General features: G+C 39.9%; 3 protein-coding genes across 6 annotated transcripts in view; 1 reads left to right on the top strand and 2 right to left on the bottom strand.

Annotated features, from left to right (window-relative positions):
- Window positions 1-79: 79 nt before the first annotated feature.
- Window positions 80-23523, bottom strand: part of ddx6 (DEAD (Asp-Glu-Ala-Asp) box helicase 6) — a 48452-nt gene continuing 25008 nt past the window's right edge. The window contains exons 1-14 of one of the 2 annotated variants that reach the window (XM_072453022.1): window positions 7480-7624; window positions 6359-6763; window positions 6222-6285; window positions 6041-6145; window positions 5630-5759; window positions 5348-5494; window positions 5174-5268; window positions 4969-5091; window positions 4764-4892; window positions 4526-4642; window positions 2942-3005; window positions 2635-2736; window positions 2383-2561; window positions 80-2302 (exon numbers count right to left, since the gene is read on the bottom strand). In XM_072453022.1, coding sequence (XP_072309123.1) covers window positions 2386-2561; window positions 2635-2736; window positions 2942-3005; window positions 4526-4642; window positions 4764-4892; window positions 4969-5091; window positions 5174-5268; window positions 5348-5494; window positions 5630-5759; window positions 6041-6145; window positions 6222-6285; window positions 6359-6534 — 1428 coding nt within the window. In that variant the 5' untranslated portion in view covers window positions 6535-6763; window positions 7480-7624 and the 3' untranslated portion in view covers window positions 80-2302; window positions 2383-2385. Of the gene's footprint in view, window positions 2303-2354; window positions 2562-2634; window positions 2737-2941; window positions 3006-4525; window positions 4643-4763; window positions 4893-4968; window positions 5092-5173; window positions 5269-5347; window positions 5495-5629; window positions 5760-6040; window positions 6146-6221; window positions 6286-6358; window positions 6764-7479; window positions 7625-23523 lie in introns of those variants that run through there. The other variant, XM_072453023.1, reaches the window with a different exon arrangement.
- Window positions 8992-10658, top strand: cxcr5 (chemokine (C-X-C motif) receptor 5). The gene is made up of 2 exons (XM_072456986.1): window positions 8992-9037; window positions 9597-10658. The coding sequence occupies exons 1-2, from the start codon at window positions 9014-9016 to the stop codon at window positions 10656-10658; spliced, it is 1086 nt and encodes a 361-aa protein (XP_072313087.1). The 5' UTR covers window positions 8992-9013.
- On the bottom strand, window positions 10828-23178 carry bcl9l (bcl9 like). Of its 3 annotated transcripts, none has more exons than XM_072453016.1 (9): window positions 23145-23178; window positions 18065-18122; window positions 17224-17581; window positions 16378-16497; window positions 16030-16162; window positions 15871-15955; window positions 13256-15527; window positions 12934-13167; window positions 10828-12301 (listed from the first exon to the last, which is right to left on the bottom strand). In XM_072453016.1, the coding sequence occupies exons 3-9, from the start codon at window positions 17516-17518 to the stop codon at window positions 11190-11192; spliced, it is 4251 nt and encodes a 1416-aa protein (XP_072309117.1). In that variant the 5' UTR covers window positions 17519-17581; window positions 18065-18122; window positions 23145-23178; the 3' UTR covers window positions 10828-11189. The 3 variants fall into 3 exon arrangements, with proteins under 3 accessions (XP_072309117.1, XP_072309115.1, XP_072309116.1); XM_072453014.1 differs by having other exon boundaries at window positions 16378-16500; window positions 23145-23176; XM_072453015.1 differs by lacking the exon at window positions 23145-23178 and adding an exon at window positions 18769-18784 and having other exon boundaries at window positions 16378-16500.

Raw genomic sequence — 23523 nt, 5'->3', positions numbered from 1 at the left:
TGATGCAGCCGTTTGAAACCGACTTAAAGGAGCCATCACTTTCGAAGGAGCCAGGTTGACACTAATGTTGTGTTTGAGCTTTTTAGACCAAATTAGTGGCTGCATCAGGGCAGCAAGAGCACCGAATTAACCACCCCAAATGTTTTTAAAGGTCCTTAATGATTGAGACAATTAGTACAATATGTAATTATTTACCTAATTCAAGGCAAGATGCTCTTGTCTCAGTCTTTAAGGATTTCTCTGGCAGCCCATGACAGCAGCCACAATCAGCGCAGTACAACATGCCTCCTGTCAGGGTTGTACTGTCAGAGGCCGTCAGCAGACAGACAGCTGCCGTGTGTCTGAAAAGGAACAAATCCCTGCTCTCACAAACACTGCACAAATTTGGACTGTTCTGGACACTCCCCACACCCCAATTCCCCAAATTCCTCCAAGTGCAACAAGATTTAATGGGCTTCAGCTGTAAGAGCAGGGATTTTGTTCTAACCAATGAGAATTAAAAGGAATAGACAATATTTGAATTTAAATAAATAGGCATGTATAAGTCTCACTGATTAGAACCTAAAGCATCTCACCATGACAAGGAAATTGCACTAGATCAAAGCAAAATACCTCCAAAATAAAACTTCAGGGGAGGGGGAATCATCAATACGTTTAGTTACCCTCTGTGTAAAATAAGCAGCCTGACCAAATACTTTACTTCCTTTAACATTCCCCCTTTAGTCAATTTTAAAATAAAAATCTATCTGGATCAGAAGTGCACAAAAGCACAAGCAGTGCATTCCATTATTGCCTAAACCCATTATTTCCATTTAAACAGCAGCCAATTCGACTGAAGCATCTTGTGGAGCAAGAGCTGCTGCTACTTTAAGTGATGTTGATTTCACATGTTCCGAGTTGACTTTTTTTTAAAAAGGGGACAGAACACAACAGCTGCTTTCTGATTCTTAATCAGGAGCTGTGCCAAAAGCCAAGATGAACGTAACAGTACCTTCCCCTAAATACAGATTATCTAACAATTTAGCTGCACTGCAGCACTTGCACTACTACCAAGACAAAAATCATTGGCCATTCAAAATTCACAGAGACCTGGATGTTAGCAGTGGTCTCAGGTTTTACAAGTTAAGGCTGGTGACAATAGAACATATTATGCACAAGCTTTAAAAAGCCATCCGTCTAAACAATACTTGTTAACACTGGTATCCCAAGTCAAATAGTCAATAATTTAAGTGCAGCTAAAATAATTACACCTCCTTCGAATATAAAAGAGTTTCAAAATTGACCAAAATATTTCATGCAGTCCTAACGTTATGATCTTTAGGGATGTTTCAAAACTTAGAATTTTAGAAGCCACAATTGCAAAAGGAAAACTGGCACAAGATCTCCAGTGATAACAAGAGTGTCGTTTTTTTTTTAGTTTATCAGCCAGCCTTATAAACTTGTTTAAAACAATCTAAAATGAAAGTATATACACAAGATTAACATGCACCAAACACTGGCTGCATGTCTCAAAACGGTGTGGCCATCCACTGGGAAAGTGAAAGTGGGCTTAAAAGCTCCTCTAATCGTCTCCATCAGGAATCCTCATGTCGTGTTGTTGAGGCGCTGCAGCGTGTCCATCTTTAGAGTTCAATTGTGAAGACAAGAGGAAAGGACCAGGGGCCTCTGAAAGCATTTGGACAGTCTGTCTCTCGGAAAAACCCAGTGTTTGTCCAAATGAATCCAAGTTCATCCTCAATTATAAGCCAGACTTGTGCATTGAAGCCAGCAGAAAAACAAAGAACTCCAGCAGACCCCCCTTCTTTTCTGGAAAATGGCAACATAAAACTATATGAATTCACCTGTGTGGTCAGACAACAGGAGCGTGACCATTTCTTTCATAAGGTGAACAGTGTGGTGAGAAAGAGGACGTCACAAGGATTATTACTAGAGGAAATTGAACAGCTTGTTAAGGCACTTGATACAAACTGGTTTGAATTTTCAAAAAAAACCAACTAAAAAACCAAACATAAAGTGACAGGGCATGGTCAGGGGGTCTGTGGGTGCTGGCTTAATGTAACTGATGGAAAGGATTCACCAAAAAGTGCACATTTCTACAATGGCCAATGCTTTCCTCTTCGTGCACTTGTCTTCAGTGTGATGGTGCAGCACAAAGCCTTACAAGGCAAATGAGTTCTTCCAAAATGTATCTGCCCATATCACATTCCTTATGGTGGCACACACACACAAAAAAAAAAGAACCACAACCTGTACATAAAAAAAGGGGGACAGGACAGGGGGAAGGGGGATGGAGAGGACTGGTCTGTGGACAAGAGAACAGAACATGTGTGTGAGAGCTGTAGTTTGAGTATCTTTCTGTTTGACTGCTGCTGAAGTACTCACTGCTCATGGCTTGGCCTCTTCGTGACTCTCACTGTGGTATTCTGCCACATAAAGGCTCTTGTCGATGATCCCAGGGATGGGTTTGATTTCAGTTCCGAGCTGCTCTTCAATGCCCTTCAGGTTGAAGCGATCGTCGTAGGTAATCAGATTGATTGCAAGACCAAGGTGTCCAAACCGTCCTTAAAAAATTCAGTTTACAATCGTTATTATAGTTCAAATTAAACTTATTTTTTAGGAAAAGTGGCGTCTTACCAGATCTTCCAATACGATGCAGGTATGTTTCTCCCAGCTTGGGAAAGTCAAAGTTAATGACAACATTCACAGCCTGAATGTCGATTCCCCTGGTGAAGAGATCTAGCAGAGACAGCATCATTTACATTACATGTTTGATGGGGGAAAATATTTTTTTTTAAATTTATGATGCATTGTACTTTTGGAAATGAACACATTTCACAAAAGAAAAAGCAAGACTGATTTGAATTCTTAGGAGAAAAAGAAAATGTACAATGCATTATACATGTTATTGCTGTAGAAAAATAAATGCTGTTCTGCCACTCACCAGTGCACACAAGATTACGGCACAGGCCATTTCTGAAGTCATGGAAAACACGATTGCGGTGCTCCTGAAAGGTGGAGGAGAAAAAAAAACATAGGTTGACTACTACAACTACTACTATTGCAGTACTAATGTGCTATTAGTTGAGGACTAATACTATGCATTATTGGTGTTGTTAACATTGTTCCCTCATCAAAAACACCTGGAGTAGCATTCAGCTTCTTTCACACTAGTTTGATGAATCCTGGTTAAAAAAAACTTCAAAAACACTTTAAAAAAAAAAGGTACCATATCATGCAAAATCGACTTTTCAGAGCTTTTAGCCTTCTTACAGTGCTATTTGTGCCTCATATATGTGCCCAAAGTGTTTTTTGATTGATTCCCGCAGTTTTTAGCTAGAGAACTGACTATTTCCTTTCCTCGGATCTGCAAATTGACGGTGCTACCCACAAGTGCGCATCATAATCATGACATGGGCGGGGGACACACGCTCTATAACTATTATGTTATGGGTGTTGCGCAAGACTTATTATCATCAAATATACCCTTAGGATAGACTACGAAATGGGAAAAAAAAGCATGATATGGCACCTTTAAATAATTTTCTTGATTTATGAAGTGGCTCTGAGAATCTTCTCTTCTGCTGTTTTAAGTCCATCAATCATTGCCAGACTCATTCTGTGAATTTCTCTTGTCTAATCACGATCAATACAACTGTGTGCTGAGACCAGGAAGTGAAAGGTCAGCTTGAAATATGCTGAAATCGTAGATCAACGTTTATCTTAAACTATGTGCAAGTCCCTCTGCAACCAGTAGATTGTGCCAGAAACTAAGGTAGTCCCAGGGTAAAACAACAGAGATCCAAATGCAATTGAGTTCTTCTATTGAGAGTGTTTTTTAAACTTCCTATATTCTGTGATCTGTCCTTTTCCTCTGTATCTGCTGCGTTGTATCAATGAAATTTCCCCATGTGTGGACAATAAAGGATTATCTTATCTTATAAAGCTTTTTTTTGTTCTAAAACATGAGATGCCAAACTAAAGCGTATTAGGTACTCAAGATCATGTTTAGGACCGATAAACACAAATAAAGCATCATATTTGTTCTTTAAAACATGCTTTTGAGTACCTTTAGTTTCTGTTTTAAAACTTAAAAAAACTTAAAAATATTATAAAAAACAATAAACAACATTTGTAACTGCTGTTTCCCACGGCCCTAAATGACATCTACTGGCTGAAGGGGAATTAAACTGGTTAATAATAAAACTGGAAAGTTTACTGGATTGTGATTAGACAAGAGAAATGCACAAACCATTACAGCAATGATTTATGGACTTGAAAACAGCAGAGAAGATCCTCAGAGCAAGTTCACGGATCAAAAGAACGTCACAGATCAGAGAAGTTCATGTTTTTTGACAATTGCAGGGGGAGAGGACTTTAACAGGATTCATCGAACTAGCGTAAATGAAGCTAAATGCAGCTCCAAGCATGTTTTAGAACATGGTTAAAAGTAAAACATGTCAACTTAATGTGTCCTTTAACTACATTAACACTTTCAAAAGTACATTACAATTAAAAATGTACCAACCTGTCTCATTTTAGCATGAATGTAGAAACATGAATAGCCCAGCTGTGAGATCTTCTTGGCAAGCAGCTCAACTCTTTGAGAGGAATTGCAGAAAATTATAGACTGGTTGATCTGAAGCTGAATAAAAGAAGCCAAAATATTAAATCAGACCATGAAAAAACAGATCAAGACATTCCATTGTTAAAAATATAATAAAAAGGAACCTAAAATGCCATTTTCAAAAAAATCTAAAAGTTACCCTGGAAAACAAGGTGTTCAGGCAGTGGACCTTTTGTCGTTCAGTTACATAAGCGTAATACTGGGTCACTCCCTTCAGGGTGAGCTCCTCCATGAGGTTGATCTCATAGGGCTTCTGTAAATGTGCATTCTGCAACAAAGGACTACAGTTACCAACACTGCTACTGCAGCTGCTCAGCAAGTGTCCAGGAGTTGAGTGAACGTACCATGAACTTCTGCACACTGAGGGGAAAGGTGGCAGAATATAGTAAGATCTGTCTTTGTTTAGGAAGAAAGCTAAGGAGCTCCTCCATCATTACCACAAAATCCTGTGAAAGCAGTTTGTCGGCCTGTGAGGTACACATACAAGATTAGGGGCACATAGTTTCAAGGTTCATGAGACTTTGACAAACAAAATAAAATGCAACGCACTTCATCCAGCACTATCATCTGCACTTGATTGACTTTGGCCACTCCTTTCTTGATGAGGTCTAAGATTCGTCCTGGAGTGGCAATCACCACATGCACTGTAAACACAAACATAGCATGGAAATTAACAAACTGAACAGCCCAAAGTTCAGAGTTGGCGTTGTAACCAAAAGCCACCTGTTTCATCGAGCCTCATGATGTCATCACGTAGGTTTGTTCCACCTGTAGTTGCCATCACCTTTACTCCACCCATGTGTTTGCTGACCTGGATACATATTTGGCTTACTTGCAGAGCCAGTTCTCTAGTGGGCACAATGACAAACGCTGGAAGAGAAAACAGAATAAAAAAGTGTTATTTACCAAACCCTGTCCCTCACAAACACTGACAACTTAAAATTATTAAAATATTTAACACAATTTAGAAGTATTTGTAGGATGCTTTATGAATATGCTTCTCACCTTGTATGTGGTCCCTCTTCAGGTCAATGCGTTCAAGTAAGGGAATGAGGTAGGCTCCACTCTTCCCTGTGCCATTTTTGGCTCTGGCTAAAATATCACGTCCTGACAGTGCAATGGGGATGCTTTCCTCCTGTAACAACAAAAAAAACACCACAGATTGAACAGATTTCCTTTATTATACAGTGCATGAAATAAGCTTTGCCCTTAAATGTGGCAGAAACAATAGTTACACCAAAGGCTGAAAACATTTCAACATTACAGACAAAGCAAACAATAATTTTAGATTTCTGAAGCAGGCAAAGGATGAGCCGAAGTTCAAGCAACACTCTTATTTTAGAGGGGTTTTTGCTTTGGATGCGTCACACAAACTATCACACATTTGCAGCTTCCTTTCATTGTAGATGCATGTACCTGAATAGGAGATGGTTTCTCCCAGCCCATTTCAAATATACCCATTAATAGCTCCCGTTTTAGGCAGTAGTCTTCAAATTCATTGCCTTTAGTTGCTGTGACATCCTAGGGGGAAAAATACATTAATAATTTTAGTCGAACATTGGCGCATGGCATCTGTGCTGTAACATCAAATACACACCGATGTTTTCATTCTCGTGTCCTTTGGGGGTAGTTTCAAATTCTTCTTCCAGTCATCTCCAGGTCTGTAGGATGTACTGTTTTAGCATACATGGATTTGTGATCAAATTTAAAGTGGTCATAGCTGGTTTTGCTTACTTGATAACGGCATTTGTTGTAGTGGCAGGCAGAGAGTCTCCATTGTTAAGTGTGCCTTTCATAGGGTTTAATTGCGGGCCACCGCCTCCTCCACCTGGCTTCCCAGAGCCTCTGATCTGTCCATTCTGGCTGGACAAGCCCAAAATCACTGGGCTCTCAGTTCTTGCAGTACTCATGACAACTAAATTTTAGAGTACCAGTCACAATGAAACAACTTATTAATAGCGTTCCTAAGTTGTACCTATTAACTTGGTGGTACCACACAAGTTCTTATCTCAAAAGCAGGTTCAAATGGAATCTGTAAAATTTGTCAGAGGCATCAACAGGCGAGCTCTGAAGTTACGGCTCACTGTTTTAGCTAGCCATCATGCATAGCTTGGCCTTTTAGTCCACACAAATCCAATCCTGCAAAAGAAAAACAAGTAAACACAAATGTTATCAAGCGTGACAGTCATTATGTCATATCTCAAGGCAATGGCCCGTAGCCATTTCTTTTGTTTTCGTTTGGCTCAACAAAATAGTCAGTTTACAGATCAATTTCACTGAAATAATTTCACATTCACAATACTCAAATGATCCCAAAAATAGCCTTGTTTGACGGATAGCAATCTAGGTTAAGGGATTATTCGTGCTGCCAAGCCAATATCATGACAAATATGAAGTCGTATTCCAAACCACACAAATTACGCTGTGTGTGCTGTGCCCGTGGAGAGCACACCACAGCAGTCCATAATTGTACGATTCAAATATGTATAAGAAAATTGACCAACCTTGTTCCAACATTATAGCTAACGTTAGGTAGTTAGCTTCCGTCACAAGGCTAGCTAGCCAATTTTAGGGCTAAATGTTGGTTCTATTTTAGATTCGGCCCAGATGACTACAATTATAACACTTTTAGTGAGTTCTGATCATACCAGTTTCAGGATTTACAAGGTCGTAATAAATAGTCTAGATGAGTTTGACTTCTCCAGGCCTACACGGGTCTTTGCTAACTAGCATAAATAGCTAACAGTGGCGAATATTCACTTGGGTCTGTGAAAAAACCCGTGTACAAATCCACAGACACTTTCAGTGTAAATACGCGCAACGTGTGCAGTGTTAGTTAAAGTCGAGTGTCTTACCTTTATTTTTAATTTACCAGTCTTTGAAGCGGTGATTGTAACGTAGCTATCAATTTTAGCTGACTACGAAAAAGCCCTGACAACCAGCCAGTGTCCAAGATGGCCCCCGCTGTATTTTAACCCGCCCCCTGTCGACACAATCATATTTAATTATTTTCTGCCTGAGAAACTTAACGTTGGTTTACAGCGATATTAATAGTTGTAGTGAGCAAGAAGAGCTAAAAGAAGAAATGAATTGCCGGAATATTTGCGCAATCCGTTTTGCGTCATTTTTGTTTCGCTTTAGCTGTAGTAACAAAACTAAATCCAGGGTTTCAGAAGAATGATTTTACTACCGTTGCCTTAGCCATTAACAATTTAAAACTATATGTTATATCTTGTATTGAAATGGGAAAAAACATAGACATTCCATGTACAGGTCTATGGGAAAATATCACCAAAATGGTGCATAGAACTGGAAACTGAAACAGATGAATTCAATAAAGGACATAAATCGATTAAATGGACTATAATACTTGACCATCCGCCTAGATCACTGCGGAATTGGAGAGTACTTGAACAACTAAAGTTTGGAAAATAGAATAGGATCTTTTCTTTTAGCCGATATGTTTATTTAGGAAGGCCATGTCACAGTGTTCATCCAGTAGCAAGGATCATGTAAACCGTGTCTCGTGCAGTGAACAGTGATCAGTGCGAACCTGCACACCATTAAACCAGACCTGGGCATTTGCGGCCCCAGGGGCCAGATGTGAATAGCCTATATTTTGCTTATAATGATATCCCATTATAATCGTAATATTGGGTATTTTATTATATCACTCATTTTATCTAGGACTTTAAATAATAATCCAGCCATTTGTGTTTATACTTTATTTAATCCGAATACCTTTAAATGTTTTTCTTTTGCCAACTGTATTTGTTACATGAATTGCAAATCATAATTATAATAAGTGTAAGAAAATTCACCAAATTATTTCATTACAATATCAACCAATCAATCAAGCACGCATGCGCACACACATGTGCACGCACACACACACACACACACACACACACACACACACACATCTTGTTGACTTTTGTCAACAAGATGGCCCAGTGGCCTGAAAAAGTTCTTAAAAATGTAACATTTTCTTTTTCAAAAAAAAAAAATCAAAAAAAAAATATTGTCCTACTGTATAGAAATGTGTACATCAGGAGCCATTTGTGACAATGCTGGTGCAAAGTATATTTTTAAGTAAGTTAAGTTTTTTTATTATAACTTTTATCTGTTATATTTTTAAGGAAGTTATCTGTTTTTATTATAAGAGTTATATTTATTAGAACATTTAATACATTAGCCCAAGTTTTTGGTCAATATAAGTTTGTCTATAAGAGGTTGAAACTTTAGCTGATAATTGTGTATTTAGGTTTGATTTTGTGCAAAGGTTTGTCTACCCCAAATGCAAATGGGGCAAGACCAGGGAGTGTGCAAAATATAAGAAATCTGGGGAAGTAGTCAGTTTAGCCTAACCCACTCACCAAGAAGACACATATGACAATCTACACTGTGTTTGAGGTAAGATATCATTTTTTTTTTACTGTAATATTATTTCTATAGAAATGTATTGTACAATGTCTTCCCCTGCCAATGGTTAATAGTATTCTTTTTTGCACATACAGTGGTAAAAGGTGATGTCATTAAATCAGTGATGGGTAGTGCGTCTCAGGGTGACATTCTTTAACAGTTGCTTCAACATGTTGTCTCTGATAAAATAAACTTAAATCGACATAGACCAAAATATGAGGTTAATAGAGAAGTACCTGAGGATTTGTTCTACATGCACCTTGTCCCAAAGTACAGAATACAAATGAGAGAAAAAGGGAAGTGAAAATGATCTCGGCCAATGTATACATATTACATATTAAATGTAGTCAAAATTATTATTTGGTATAACAACTTGTGATCTTTGCATTGGGGGGGTTAGAGAATGGATGCTGTATAGAATCTAAGATTTTTTTCAGTGTGATTTTTAGTCATCTTTTTTAATAATAATAATGCAACATGTAGACATTTTAAACTCACAATAACTCATGTCCTAAACCATAATGGTAACTTGCCTTTCCTGTATTTTCAGTCAGAGGACATGGCAGAGCCAGAGAATGTCACAGACTATGACAACTTGAATGACTATGACTGCCCAGAGGAGGAGAAGGCAATGCAGCACTTCCATGCCGTGTTTCTACCCGTGTTCTACAGCCTGATTTTTGTGCTGGGCGTAGCAGGGAACGGTCTTATGATGACAGTTCTCCTGAGACGTTTGCACTTCCTCCGCATCACTGAGATTTACCTTCTGCATCTGGCTCTGGCGGACCTTATGTTGCTCTTTACATTTCCATTTGATGGGGCTGATGCTGTAACTGGGTGGTTGTTTGGCAATTTTCTGTGCAAGTTGACAGGGTTGTTGAAAAACATGAACCATCTTTGTGGAAGCTTCCTTCTGGCCTGCATTGCATTTGATAGATATTTAGCCATTGTTCATGCCATTTCTAGTATGCAATTTCGACAGCCCAAAGCAGTACATCTAATTTGCATTTTGCTATGGGTCGTTTGTTTGGGGTTTTCAGTTCCAAATGTAGTGTTTTTGACTGTGAAAATTGGCGACACAAATTCAACTGGGCTTTTTTGCTTCTATAATGATTATGGTATGCATGCAAACAACTGGGTTCTGACCAACAGAGTTCTGAATCATCTGTGCTTCTTCTTATCACTGGCCGTTATGGCTTTGTGTTACACAGCCATAGTGGGGACTTTGTGGAAAAGTCAGAAGAATAAGGCTAAACAAGGCGCAATTCGACTTGCTTTACTCATCACTCTTGCGTTTTGCCTTTGTTGGCTTCCATACAACATTACATTATTGATGAATACTTTGGTGGATGTACAGTTTATTATAGATATTAGCTGTAATTATTACACATCACTCAACTCTGCTTTAGAGGTAACAAAATGCCTTGGCATCCTCCACTGCTGTCTGAACCCTTTCCTCTATGCTTTTGTTGGGGTTCGTTTTCGTGATGAACTGATACAGTTACTTTGTCAGCTGGGCTGTGGTCGTGTGTGTCTGCCATTAATCAGAATGCGTAATAATCAATTGTCCACTTCAGATGGAGCAATCACCACAAATAGCAACTGTGTCTGAGACGCTTGTACATGTGCTAAAGATCCTAGATTTAAAATGCATTTTATTACCACATTGTGTTATAACCCGTTTCAATATCTCCAACTTGATCTAGTAACTCAATAAAATATAATTGTGTAATAAGTGTGCTTATGAGATTTTTAAGACTTGAAACTCAAGACAAAGCCAGTTCAGAGATTGTTGCACTATATTTGACTTCTAGTAAAACACAGTTGTACAGAACAGTTGCAAAAAACAATCACAAATTGCATCATATATACAGCAGGGTATATATTACTCTTTTGCACATTAGCTTTGAGAAAATAAATCATTAGCCTTAAAACAAATAGAAATTTGAGGCACTCTTCTTACTGCCACTCTGCAACAGTTATATAGCAAATTTACATATATTACATTTAAAAATGGCTTCAGATTAATAGTTTGAAATCTGATCATTTTTGTTACATTGTCTTGACAATTTATATTTTTTGTCTTAGATTATTAGTCACATAAATAGACAATATTAACCCAGTGGTAATGCAAATGTAAGTATTAGAATGGTATATTGGCCATACCCCCTGGTCCATAGCTAATAGGACTGTCCAGAGGAGTTCCCCGTTGCCTGATTGATTGCGGACCTATCACGCCTGGTTGGGGTAGGTTCATCATTGGACCCTGAGGGGACATTAGAGGTCCTTGGGGACCGAAGGGATCACCTGGAATCCCCAGACCTTGCTGCTTGGCCTGCATCATCATCATCATGTTATGCTGCGCCATAGCGTTGTGAGAGTGTTGTTGAGAAGGCATCATGCCTTGGTATGGGTTGGCTGAATGGTGCAGAGGGTTGTTGGGTATCATACCATGCTGTTGCTGCTGCAATGACAAGGCTGGTCTCCCCATCATATGTCCAGGGGGGCACATAGCACCAATTCCTGCACTAGACACCATACCCCTGGAACCTCCCATGCCTTGACGTCCCACACTATGTGACAGAGGCTGCAGCTGCTGTTCGGTCATCATATTTTGTAGGTTAGCAATGTGTGGGTTGGATGAAGGGCCATGAACAATAGACGAAGACAGTTGTTTGAGGAGCTGCTGTGAAGAACCGTGTTGAGATGATGGTCCTTGAGATGGATTCTGATGAGCTGAATTGCTCTTGGGAAAATACTGAAGTATACTACTGGGTTTATCACAAGGAATTATTCTGGAAAGGTCAAACTCAGGAATACCTGTGTGAGACGGACGTATTACTTCACTTAAATCAGGGCCATCTCCCATAGACAAAGAATTGAATGAATCTGGGGGTGGGTTTCGTTGGTGTGGGTGGCCTTTACTGATCATGTGTAGCTGCTGAGGAGGCTGGATATTGTCATTGGACTGCGAGAAGTTCTGGACCATTGCCCCCATAGGTGAGTGCAAGGGCCCATGAGACTGGAAGCGAGGAAAGCCTCCCAACTGGTTCTGAGATAAAGATGCAACCATTCCATCAGGGGGGACACCAGCTCCAATCATCACAGAGTTCATGGAAGACAGGGCCATGTGGGTTGGTGAGGATAGCATTGGCCCTGATGAGTCATGAGAGAGCTGCTGTTGACCTTGGCTGATAACACCAATGGGGCTTTGCGGTTCTGGACCAAGTAACTGAGATGTGTTTCCAATGTGTCCTAAAGAAAATGTAAGCACACAATCAGATCTTTAAAAAAAAAAGTACATATAAACACGAGTACAGTGATCCTTCGCTATAACACGGTTCACTTTTCGCGGTCTCGCTGCTTCGCGGATTTTCATCATGCATTGTGTTCTGCATTCTGATTGGCTAAACAGTCTCTCCGCGTCTTCTCTACCCGTGTGTCAATAAAGTTATAAGATAAGATATTCCTTTATTGTCCCACATGGGGAAATTTCATTATGGATTAATATGTACACGTACGTAAAACCGCTTGCCAAATTGAAGTTTGCGAGGCCGGTGAGAGCGCGCATGTGAGCTGCGGGACACACCGGTGAGAGCGCCGCCGCGCGTGAGAGGCCGGTGAGAGCGGCGCCGCGCGTGAGAGGCCGGTGAGAGCGGCGCCGCGCGTGAGAGGCCGGTGAGAGCGGCGCGCGTGAACTTCAATTTTTATGGAGTATTTCATTGTATAATAACTGTAAAAAAATAAAGGTTTCTACTTCGCGGATTTCGACTCCCGCGGGTTCTTCTTGGAACGTAACCCCCGCTATAAACAAGGGTTCACTGTACATACAAAAGTGAACTTTTTTTTGTAATATGGTTGTTTAATTATTTGAGTAATCTTCTTACCTCCAATGCACACACCAGATAGAAGAGGGCGGTCTGGTAGCATCTCGTCATCAGAACTGGCAAGTGTTTTAATTGCTTCATGATAAAGCGGGGTGGAGCTGGGCATAGCATATTTGGACATCTGAGACATTATTAATGAAAGAGGATTTTGTGAAGGAGGCGCCTCGGTAGAAGAAGTAAATGGTACACTAGTCTTTGTGGAGCCTGGAGAACTTCTGGGAGGCAGTGATTGACCTGCAAGAAAATATAAAAAAAATTGTGACCTACAAAGTACAAAAAGGAATATAAATACACACTGTACAACCAAAATACAGCTCTTTACCTGTCTCAACAGAAGGTCCACCTTTGCCCACCATTTTGCCACTGGAAGGACCAGGACTTGGAAGAGCTGGTTTTGGAGATGTCCATCCTGGAGAGCCAGCAGGGCCACTAACAACGGGAGACTTGAGCTGTCTTGGTGAGGCTGAGGGAGAGTGCAGCCCAAGGTTGGAAGAATCTACTATTTGAGGAGACTTAATGGAAGAAGGAGTTCCAGGACCTGATGCTGAAGGAAGAGGAGGCTGATGTGCCACACCAGACATCTGGGAAGGTGATGTTATTCCTGCCCCAGATGATGAAGGCAGAAGAGGTGATGGGACTTGGTCAATTGATGGAGAGTTGAGTTGATGAGGTGCAGGAAGTGATGGAGAGGCTAAAGGGTTCTTAAGGTTCATTGTTGGATCTGAGGGGTGTCTTGATCTGGCATCTGGACCCTTAAAGCCCTGAGTCATTGGCATATGACTGAGCCGCATTGTACCACCAATTTGGTTTGGGCCCTGCTCTTCAAACATGTCAGATTCCGTTTGAAGATAGGGTCCTTCAACATGTCCCCCGGTGAAAGGACCTTGGTTTGGAAAGTGAAAAGGACCATCAGGTCCAGGGTTAAATCCCCTATTTTCTTCTCGTCTATTTTGTGAGTTTCTTGCTTGAGACATTGAAGCAGGGCGAAATATTTCACTTAAAGATCCGACTTCCAAGGAACCTCGAAGCTTTTGAGTTAAATTCAACTGCTGATGTTGCTGTACATTAATAGATGGTTTCATGTTCAAGGGGATATTACTCCCAGGAGAATCCACTAAGTCCTTTATCTGAGGGCCAGCTCCAGGTGAACCCAAAATAACATGTGAACCAGGAAAGTCCATAGGATCATTTTGAGAAGATGGTGTTACTCGGCGGATCACCCGATTAGGTCTTTGCATGTTATATTGCAGCTGTTTAGCCAGTCGAATAAGTTCACTTCTTGGAACTCCTTGCATCTGACGTTTTTCCAAAATATGAAATATTTCCTCACGTCCAATTAGGTCATTTGACAATCCTGCATTACCTTGCAAGTGCTGAGGAGGTCCACCAGTATAAAGACCTTGAAATGAACCTCCAGGCCCTTTATTATTGGGCATTTCATCTACCCAGACCATTCCTGGTCTAATTCCCCTTTGATGTCCTACACCTTCCAAAGCAAATGGCCCTGAACTACCAGGAAAACCTCCCCCATGTGGGCCTCTTGAGATTTGTCCTAAAAATCTGGGGCCCTGAGGACCTTCTGGCATGTCTAGAATTTGTGGATTCCCTCTCACTCCCCCTCCCATCATATTGCTTGGCCATTGCTGCTCCCCAGGTTTGCTGTGGTAGGGAGGAGGTGGTCCTCTCACCATTACGGGACCTCCAGGCATTCCCATTTCAGAAATTCTATAATTTTCAGAATGAACCGGTGGCTGCATTTCCTGTTGTCTTCGCTTCTCTTGATAGTATTCTTCTTGGAGTTTTCTCCAGGCAATTTGTTCAGGAGTTAGCCCTTCTGGACCAAGTAAATGACCAACGTCCATTCCAGATGGGGACATCTGGTGATGAGGGTGGTCTATATTATGGTGATCTATTTGTGGCCCACGTAGTGACTCTGTCTGAGAAATGATTGATTGGAGCGGTTCCTCATACTTCCTTATATTCCCTATCGGAGATGAGGAAAGCATATTATTATTAGTGCCACTTCCAGAAATAGCCCTTCCGTTGCCACCGCCATCCAGAATGCCACTCCTTTCTGTAACGCTAGGAGGGTTGTTAGGATTGTTGCTGAAGCTCTCTGGATCTCCAGGCCCAGCATTAGTTGCAGTCCGCAGAAACAGTCTCTCAATGTCTCTCAATGTCTGCAAAGAGCGCTCCCTGTGTTCTAGCTGCTCTTTAGAAAGGCTTTCAGGACACAGTCTGGGAGCTGGAGCACTTTGTGGGACTTTAGGACTTTGAGAAGTTGTTGAAATAGGAAGAACCATACCTCTGACTACCTCCCCATCTCTAGTGGTTGGTATTAGGTCTGCTGGCAAACAACCGCCCTCTAACCTGGCAAAATGTGTATTATGGGTTGCCTCGCTGGTTCTAGTCTGAGCCATTTCACTGTTAGATAGTTCTAATGAAGGTGGAGTTCCGACTCGAAGACCCATGCCCATTACACCTGCTGATGATGGTCGTGGAGTCCCACTCTGGGATTTTGGAGTTAAGCTGGGCGGGGAGCTGCTAGATCTTACTTTCTCTGTGTTAGAGTTCTTCTTCCTCGTTGGATGGCTCTGTCAGGGGAAAAATGTATAGTTTGTAAAGCACCAAAAATAAGTGTGGGAACTACACGATCATGTTGCTAACATTGTGATAAGTATTCCTAATGTGCAAATGTACACGCATATGTTTTGCTGTTTGAAATACTTAATCAAACCAAAATATTTTGTATGTTTTTGTTTAATATTGGGCCTAATAGCCAATTGATAAAGAGGTGACATCCTCAAATCAAAAACAAATCCAGTGACCCGATGTTATTAATTTTACCTGGATGACTGAGCATTAAACATTAAGTGAACAAACAACCAAAAAAACAACAACAACTAAACAGTGTTGCGCTTATGATTTATATCTGACCTGTTCCAACTTAGAGCGAGGGACATTTTGCTGGTGAAAAAGAAGGATGGAATCACTCTGGCCTTTTAATACAGCATCTGCAGCACTGAAGAAAAAAAAAAGTCATAAAGTGGTTCTTCAACAACAATTGGACTGTAACCTCAAAAAGCTGGGTTGTACCTGTTAGCTAGGTTGGTTGTGAAAACATACACCAGTTGCTTTAAAGTTTGTTTGGGTTCCACCTTCAGCCCTGGTCCAGGTTCTGATTTGAGGTCACATAGACCTTGAATAGGACCCGCTAAGGGCTTTTCTCCTGTGAGAACAAAGTTTCACAATCTAAATGGTCTGCAATTAATAATATTGATTGCATTTTGATTGTCTACAATACACTAGATGGAGCTATATACATGTAATGATTTAAACAAGCATGCACCTCAAGCATTCTCCCAGGGTAATGCTGTGAAACGTGTCTCGGCAGAACATTTTATTATAATAGATTTTGTCCTGTATGCAAATGACTAAACTTACTGTTGATTAGAGGGTGTGGTTTCTCCTCATCTTCTTCCGTGTCAGGCCCAGAGCACCATTCATCTCCACTATAAGGCTGCTTTCTCTCCAAAACACAGCGTCGCTTACTGCGCATGATGCCTTCTAGGAAAAAACAGTTTCAAAAGTCAACAAACACATTTTAACTTCATGTTGCATAGACGAGTCAAAATAAGAACAAAAACTGTCCTGTAAGGAGATTTACGGTAGGTCAAATTATGACATATGTAGAAAACTATACTATTTTATGCACATACACAATTTCATAAAAGCTAAATTAGTTTTTGCAATTTACATCACTTATTGTTAGTGTATATAAGAATATACTTTAAATTTACAAACTCTCTAAAGTGCAGCTCAAAGCTCTTCTGTTGCTTACAGTATGCAAATCTTAAACAGGAAACCCAATGAGTTTCATTTTTCTACTTCTTCATATATTTACTAAAAATATGTTCAGGCCTGGATTTTGAGTTCTTAAAAAATAAACGAAAAACCTCTAAATATACTTGATTTTTCACTATCCTAAGATCAGCTGCACCCCAAATCAACCACAAAAAGCACTGGTGCAAGTAAAGCTTGGGGAAATTCTGACGCAGACTGAAATGTCAGGGCATTTAAATGAGAAAGGAAACTAGTTTATAGGTGTCCTCCGTCCCAACATTCACATCCTGCTGTGGAGGAGGCAAATGCACATCATTTGGCGTTTCAATATTTTGTTGATAGTAAAAGCCAAAGGCTGTGTCCTTTGGCTTTTACCATCAACAAAATATTGAAACATACATTTATTACATGTATCATAAATTCTGCTACAGGGAATAATGAAAATACCTCCTTTGGCATCACTCTCCACAGACGTGCGCACATTTCTCTCATCGGAGTCCATGGAGACGCTGCGTTCCCGCTTGGTTTTGGTTTTCAGCATCCCTCCAGAGGCGCTTACTGATTGGCTCTCAGACTTCAGAGCATGACTGCCAGGGGAGATTTGGCCACTCTTGACTCCATTTGGGCCCAGATGACCAGCAGTGCCCTGCTGCTGAGCCTGTTGGTTTACACTGGGGATGTGGGATCGACTCTCACTACTGACCTGTTTGCCATGATTGGCTAGTTTATTATCCGGGTGCATTTGACTGGCTGATGGTGTGGTATGGAGTATTCTTTGTTGCCCTCACATTGTTCAGTCGCTGTGCTAAAGGTAGAGACAATTTCTCATTGTAGTTCAAGAAACGCCAAAACAGATGTTTAAAAAAAAAACCAATGACTGGAAACACTGCATTTTTAACAAGTAACCAAAATAGATGCAACATTTTTAAAAGATCAATGATAAGACAGATTGTTCTGGTCTCAACTTAGGCCTGGATTTCTGGATTAGTCAACTTGTCAAATAAATAATTGTTTTAGTTAAACTAAATAAGGATAGGCCATCTTAGGTTTTCATATCAAATGTCAATAAAAAGAAGACAGACATTTATGCTGGCTTTATCCATTTTTCAGATGTGGTCATTTTCACACATTCATTTTTGTATTTATATATGAAAACATTAAATGAAAATGTTCTAATACATTTGTGTGCACTACAGAAGAAGTTGATCTCTACAAATGTACGATTTTTTTTCTATTCACCTGCAGTGTATCACACAAATTCTTCAACAAACAAAATTATTTCACTTACCTCACACTTCATCTGTATCACTCCCATTGCTCTCTTGGGACATTCACGCACATATTTCCTGTGAATAACAAAAGTATACAATCAATGGAGGCAAGCAGAAAAAGACCAATCGGTTCAATTTTGCATTTGACAACATTGTGGAACAGCCATTTCAACAGCAAAACATGCGGCCTCATGAAACCACTATCTCTTTAAGGGAAATGGGCAAAGTGATGTGCAGCGCAGACGTTTTAGACTCCGCCTCCTGCAACACTCTGCAAACCGCAAAACTCTACCGCACATTCCACAACGCTCTGTAGCAATACCTGTCTCCCCGACCTGAGCCAGTCCATTCTTTAGTTAGTTACCCACATGACAAAAAACATACAAACCTGTTAACATTATGCAACACCACATGTAATCCGGTTTCAGTTTACAAAGACTTTTTTTTTTCTCAAGTTGCCATCAAACAAAAGGGGTCAACAAAAAAGAAACTTTGGCAGGTGCAAGCAGGACCTTTTCCACACCTGCTTGTGAACAATAGCTGGTCATAACAGCAGAGAGTCAGTTTACAAACATGCAACAGCACAGATTGTTGGCTGACAATATGCAGATATCTTACTCAACATTTCCAGTGGAATCTATTTCCAGAACATCACCCCATGCTTCTTACTCCTCCTGATCAGTGGGCCAACCCTTATCAAACCATCCGACGGCCAACTTACCTCGTCAGGTAAGGGCAGTGTTGTAATTCGTCATTGATTAACACTGCACAGAGCAAGATCTCAGTCAGTCATTAACCAAGTGGGACGTCACTGCTGTTGACAAAGTGTGAGTCAGTTGCTTTGTGTAACTCAAAGTAAAGCAGGCCATCCAATCATGGTCACTCTGAGCCTCAAGTAGGTTGGCCTCACCTCACATGCCTGTCTGGTGCATTTGTTAGATAGCAGAGCGTGTGGAGTCTCATTAAAGACTAAATGGTTTTTAAACGAACAAAGATTTACATTTGCAAACATCAAACTACCGTATACATTAGTTATTTTGTTAATTTTAACCAAAAACAAACAGAAACTAACTAAATAACTCACAGTTTACTGTGTAATGATGTTGTTATGATGCTGGAGTATTTTGTTGACACATTAATCTTTAACCAGTGTTTCATCATCTTGTTCCTTTTTTAAAGGATGTTTTGCCCTTAGACTTTATTAGACGGGACAACCAAGCGTGCAATGGGGATGAGAGCGAAAAGAGGACATGAAGCAAATTGTCAGAGCCGGAATTCTTACTGACGACGCTGAGCATGAGCATGGCAAATGTGCTGCCGCCTTAACCACTTGACCAGCACCAAACAAAGTCAAATGAATAGGGTTGAGACTAAATGCCATTTAGGGGTAAAAAAGACTAAGCTCAGATCCAACATAGAAAGGTTTAGACTGGACAAACATGACTTGAGCTTGCCCCGTCCATGTAAAGGTCCAGATACCAAAAGTGATCTCAGATACACAACTTATACATACTGCATACTACCTGTGTTGTTCATTATGCTTCCTTATACGTCCTATAAACAACTACAATAAAAATGTGCCTTTATGACATGTGTGTTCATCGTGATCATTTTCCACCAAAGTGCAGAAATGTCACTATATACCCTTACTTGAACTGTATTTTGTATTTCATTTATAATCAGCTCTTTTTTTCAGCACACATACATTTGATTAAATTTGTGTTCTGTAAAGTAACAGCATTTCCCCCATAATGAGGAAATGGATTAGAGTTGCTGATATGTCAACAGGGTTAGGAATGTATGCCATATTAGCAAGTTAGACGAGAATGGAATGGGAAATGCAGTTTACCGTAATGACACATTTCAGCAGGATATTAGTTGCACTGTCAAGAATATGTTCAGTCCTGGTGGATTGCAGTATTTTTAGAGTGAGGGGATTGAAGACCCAGAGAGCTTAGCTAAATCATGGCCAAAAATGAAGACAAAATCGGGGCCAATCCTAGAACACAGATGCCACAGAAGCACTCTGAGAAGCAAGCGTTAAACACAAGCCACAGTGTTTACCCGCACACATGAATAGTGTGTGCGTGCGTGCGTGTGTGGCTGAGAGCACACCCTCAACAGAGGTGTACAGTTTTTACTAATGTGCAACTGAACAAACTTCATTTGCTCATGGCGCCACTAAATATGTAGCTTTGGCGAAGGGGCCTTGGAGATCACAAGACTGACTGACAATGGACTGAAGTTGGAGCTGGGCTGTCAGTGGTACTTGCATTAACAAAGCAGATTACTGTGCTTCATAGAAGCGACAGCTGCTAAGGCCTCTGTCCTATCCAAATATTCATTTTACATTAGAGATGACACAAAATATGATATTGAATCATTACTATAATTTATTAATATAGAATTAATATTTTATGTTCAAATAACAGCTGTTAAAACAAGTGTTATTATTAATAATATAAGGGTTATTTCTTAGTTATGTTTTTATTATTATACTTAAGTGCCTAATCTGTGTTGCAACACAGGAATTTCCCCATTGTGGGACAAATAAAGGTAATCTTATAGCGCCTGCAGCAATGCAAAAAACAAATGTTATATTATGAATTAAATGGATGTGGATATTTTGGCAGCATTTTGGATAGATACCTTAATTTCTCCAAGCTGGGGACAGCATAAACATTAAATAAGAGTTCTTGTATCTTGAGCATGCAGCATGTGATCAATAGGATAGCTGACTTTAGACTCTAAAGGCTCTTGATAGGATGCAGTCTAGACAACACATTAGACATTCACTGACAGACACGCATTCACTTACACCTCCGGTCACTTCAAACAAACACCTCTTTTAAACGTTTACAGTCCAGGACAATCCAGACCATAAGGAATATTCTATCTGAGATGGCTTAATGCATCTTTTTTCCTGTTGTGTGAAGCACTTTGAATTGCCTTGAGTAAAAATTGTGCTCCACAAATAAACTTGCCTTGCCTTGCCATGGCAACAATAAATTTCACAATATGTTGCCAAAATTCAGCTAAAAGGGTCTAAGACCTTGGAATGGCATCTTCAGAACATATTTTACTGACTCAAACTAACAGAAGCAAAAAGGGCAAATATTCTGGTGTGGAACACAAATATCTTAATAAATCTGAAATGTCTCTACAGTACAAGAGTTGGTGCTACACAGTCTTTGGTTACTTATGTGCTGCTCCAATGTACCACGTTCACAACACAAACATTTGTAACAAGTGTTTGTCGCCTTTAGTGCTACAGAGGGGATTAACTGCCTCCAGGACACACAAAAGTTTCAAACAAGGCCAAAAATGTGGTTGACACATTTAGTTAGACAGGTGGCCTCACCATAAGCTCTGATCACTCCAGGGCCTACTGTAATAAGGACTTACTTTTGAAGCCCCTGGGACCAAGTTGAGGACTGGTTTCAGTTCTTTTCTCTTTTATGTTTTGTTGTCATAGGTTGGTGGACAATAATTAATTATGTCCAACTGTAGTTATGTGAAAAGGCCTGTCAATATAAGATAAGTTAAGATAATCCTTTATTGTCCACAAATGGGGAAATTCCATTGTTGCAACGCAGGTAGATACAGAGGTAGATACAGACGAAAAAAAGAACAGATAACTTATAGGAAGTTTGAAAAACACTCTCAATAGATCTTATTGAGAAATATAACACAATTTGAAGTGTGCTATATTATCCAAAATGCCCTTTGATGGTAAATATTCCATATCTAGGACTTAAACCTTCAATCAGCAAATTCTTACTTGTATCTGGTTTTGATTTATTATTCTATTTTTTTTGTAAATCTCAATGTACAATAGAAGTCGACTACTGCAGGTGCCATGAAACAATGTATTGGCATAATTATCATTATAATCTGCTCCTCAGATGTTAGTATGAACAATAAAACATACCCAAACATACAGTATTAATATTTTAATATTTTAACATATAGTAATATGACGGGTTGAAATGTGCTTAACATGCTGTAAATTTGTGATTACGGTACATGAAACAAAACAAATGCCTCTGTGATGTTTGGCTAAGTTGTTATAGAGTTTGGGATTGTGCAGTTGCATCTCGGAGATTTGTGCCAAAGGTCAAAGCTTTCGAGACACCAGACCACCTCTTTTTGGTGGTACAGATCATGATGCACAGGAGCATTCACAACTGGATTTGGGACCAGACCAAACAGAAAAGTATTCAAGTTGATTTAGAGCAATATTGTAGTTCAAATCAAAATCTATGCACACCGTTTACCACTAAATACCAAAAGAAAAGCATAACATTTTCATTTCAAGCTCAATTCTCATTTCTAAAAAAAATAAATGAAAATAAACAGTTTGTAAAGATAAATTAGGTAGGATGTGTGTTTTACCTTAAAATTAAGACATTAAGAACTTCATAAATGGATTAAGGTTAAGGTACACTTTATCGCCCCCGTAGGGAAATTGACTCATGTTTCAATGCTGCCGGAGCATCTCCCCAGGTCTTTGTGCTAGGCTGGGTCAGGACTACCTTCACTGGAGGATTTTACCAATGAGGCAAGAGTGCTAGCTACTCTGCCACTGTAAATTGATTGTTAATTAAGTTGTTTTTTTTAAACATGTTTACATGTGGGGCAGTTATAATGGATTTTTCCAAGGGCCGAGCTGGTTCACCCAACCTTTGCAGCCGTGCTGTTGGTCGGATGTTTGTGACTCAGTATTTTAAACAAAAACTGTCATGCTAATCAAAATTTGTGAAAATGTCACGCAATCTATCTTGTGGTGAAGTCTCTTTTTGACTCGCACTAATAATGTCCCAACTCGTATTGTTCGTTCCAGAATTCCCATTTCTCAGATTTAACAACAACTTTTGCAGTGCAACTTCCACTTGGAAAGTTTTACTTAGGATTTCCCACCACATGAAAGTGCCATTATTTGGACCAAGTATCTATAGACTCATAAGCAGAAGATGAAATGCTTTTTATTCAACAACTATTATAAGGTCTTTTCATTAGGCCCACGGAGTCCGGAGCTGTCTCTGTGTTCCGTCATGTGGAAGGTTCTCAATATCCCATTATTCTTTCATAGCTCACCTTAGCAGTGCTCCCTGTAACTCAGCCCAAACATCTCAGATCACCTATGCAGATAAGAAACATGTCAGCTGCACTAACCAGATCTGTGTGTGTGGGGACAAGGCTGGACTCATTACTCACGGTTAAGTCAGATGTGGACACAAGTAAACTTCAGATCAGAAGTAGGTCAACTCTACTTCTGTCACTTCATCCACAACAACAGGTTTAGTAAAACACTTGTAAATCATGGAAGAATCTGGTCCAAACAGAAGTATAACAACTTCCTTGTACTGTTCCAACAACATTTACATAAGCCCTAAGCAAATGTAAAATATGAGATCACACACACAAGTGGAAATACAAAAGAAGAAAAATGCCAAAGAGACATGCACTAATTTGC

Source organism: Eucyclogobius newberryi, unplaced genomic scaffold (genome assembly GCF_026437365.1).
Source record: "Eucyclogobius newberryi isolate DKJ021-1_F unplaced genomic scaffold, fEucNew1.0.hap1 SCAF_10, whole genome shotgun sequence".
NCBI classification, from domain to species: Eukaryota; Metazoa; Chordata; class Actinopteri; order Gobiiformes; family Gobiidae; genus Eucyclogobius; species Eucyclogobius newberryi.
This window is presented reverse-complemented; position numbering and strand designations above follow the sequence as displayed.